Below are 2,179 nucleotides of genomic sequence, written 5' to 3'. Positions count from 1 at the left end.
CGGGGCTCGGGCCCACAGTCCTGCCCCGTGGAGTAATCCTGCCCTCGGGGCCCAGCACCTTCTGCTTCTGGGGAACCCAGAGACTCTGAGGCAACGGGGACCAGGCCAGAGAGGGGTTAGCGTCCTGGTCACCCCGAATCTCAGCGCTAAGGGGGACCATGGGGACACTGTGAGACCGGCAAGGGTCGGATGCCCCCTGCCCAGCTCCAGGAGGGCGGCAGGCTCCCGTGGGCACAGAGGGCGGGAGGCCGGGCCTGGGGGTGGGGGGGGGGGTGGCAGGAGGGCCCGGGCCCCTCACCATCATCTTGTCGCTCTTGTTGCTGAAGCACCCGGTGGAGGACTTCTCCGTGTAGGTGTTGCGGGCGTTGTACTCCAGCTGGCGGTAGCGGGTGGGCACCTCGGCGTCCAGGCGGTACGAGAGGTTGTGGAGGACACACATGCAGTTCTCCACGGACTGGGGGCGAGAGAGCGTGGGCCTGAGCCGCGGTGGGTGCTGCCCGGGCTCGGGGCCCAAGGGGGCTGCTGCCTGTCTCCCCTTCTGGCTGCTCAGACTGGCTCTGGGAGCCTCAGTCTGCCCGGCTGTAAAATGGGGCTGAAGTCCCCTGCTCTGGGCTAATGGGAAGGTGGCACGTGGGAGGTGCCTGTCCAGGGGCCCAGCACCTAGTAGGGCAGCAGACAGAGGCGTGTGTCTACTGCTCTGGCCAACGTGCCCGGGGTCAGAAGGGCTACGGGAGCTGTCCTGACATCTGTAGGTTCAAAAGCCACCGAGCCCGGTCAATCTATGAACCAGGAGGTCTTTGGTTTGATTCCTGGTCAGGGCACACGCCTGGGTTGTGGGCTCCATTCCCAACCAGTGGGGGGCGTGCAGGAGGCAGCTGATCCATGATTGTCTGTCATCATGGATGTTTCTCTCTCTCTCTCTCTCTCTCTCTCTCCCTCTCCCTTCCTCTCTGAAATCAATTAAAAAAATAGATAGGTAGGTAGACAGATAGATATAGAAATAGATAGATAGGTATTTAGATAGATGATAGATAGATAGATAGATAGATAGATAGATAAAAAAGCAAGATGCCCACTGGGACCAGGCTGAGCAGCCCGGCACAGGTCCTGTCCGCAGGCCCTGCTATCCCTTCTGACGGTGGTGCCCCTGGGGTCGTGCCCTCACCTTGTCGTCGCAGCGGCTGGCGGCCACGCAGTTCTGGACGTAGGCCATCAGGGCGTCGATGAGCCCTGCATAGTTGCGCATAGTCTGCCGGCCAGCGTCGGCCGAGCTGAGGTTCCTGAGGGACGGAGAGGGGGTGGTGGGCGCCTGCAGGAGGCTTGGTCGGGGCGCCCAGAGAGGACAGGGGAGCGGAGGGAGGAGGGAGGACGGAAGGAGAAGCCGAGGGGCCGGCTCTGTCCGCCCACGGAGTCCACCAGCCCGATGGTCCCGTGTGTCCGTGGCTTGTGTGGCCCCGGGCACCTTGGACCAGGGGCTGGATGGAGCCCCAACTGCCCATCTCTTTCTAGGGGCGCTGGGGGGCTGGTGCTGATCTGGGACGGGAACCAGAGGTCCCTCCCTGCAGCCTGGGCATGGTCTTTCATCTCCAGCCTCTGCTCCCCGGGTGGCTGGCTGGGGGGTGGGGGGGAGCTGAGACCCAGAGCCCCTTGCCAACGGCACCCCAGCCTGTGAGGGCCCCCAGGGCTTGGGGGAGACAACCCCCTGGGAGCAGGTGTGACCCCCTTAAGGAATCCGCTCCACCACGCCCGCGCGCCCCGCCTGGCACCCACTCCCAGCTCCTGAAGCTGTGGGGAAGTGAGGCCCCGCCCCCCAGCGCCCCGAGGGGCCCGCCACACCCCGCAGAGGCCAAGAAGCGCCAACTTCATGCCAACGATGAACGTCGGGGAGGGTTTTTGCCCGCAGCCCGGAGGTGAGTCATGAGCAGCCGGGACAGACTTTTGTCTAAAAGACGGCTCTTCAAGACGGGACAAGAGGCACATTTTTCCAGGGGCCGAGGAGGGAGGGCCCGTTTGGATGGGCAGATCCAGTGTTCCCGCTCTGAGACGCCTGCCCGTGTCGGCCGGGGTCCCTCAGAGAAGGCGAGGGAAGCGGGGAGGTGGCCGAGCCCCGGAGCCGGCCCCCAGGGCCAGGGGTGGTGCGGCTGTGCCCTGGCCCAGTGAGTCTTGGCTGAGATGGAGC

The 2,179-nt window shown here is 64.7% G+C and overlaps 1 protein-coding gene across 1 annotated transcript in view; it reads right to left on the bottom strand.

Annotated features, from left to right (window-relative positions):
- The window catches only part of PKP1 (plakophilin 1), a gene marked incomplete at its 3' end in the record, with an annotated part of 14,221 nt that overhangs the window by 1,204 nt on the left and 10,838 nt on the right, over positions 1 to 2,179 (bottom strand). Inside the window, exons 7-8 of the mRNA XM_015559872.1 lie at positions 1,166 to 1,280; positions 299 to 454 (exon numbers count right to left, since the gene is read on the bottom strand). Coding sequence (XP_015415358.1) covers positions 299 to 454; positions 1,166 to 1,280 — 271 coding nt within the window. The remainder of the gene's footprint in view (positions 1 to 298; positions 455 to 1,165; positions 1,281 to 2,179) is intronic.

This window comes from Myotis davidii, unplaced genomic scaffold, assembly GCF_000327345.1.
Source record: "Myotis davidii unplaced genomic scaffold, ASM32734v1 scaffold1915, whole genome shotgun sequence".
Classification (NCBI taxonomy): domain Eukaryota; kingdom Metazoa; phylum Chordata; class Mammalia; order Chiroptera; family Vespertilionidae; genus Myotis; species Myotis davidii.
The sequence above is the reverse complement of the archived record's forward strand: the minus strand, read 5'-3'. Positions and strand labels throughout refer to the sequence as shown.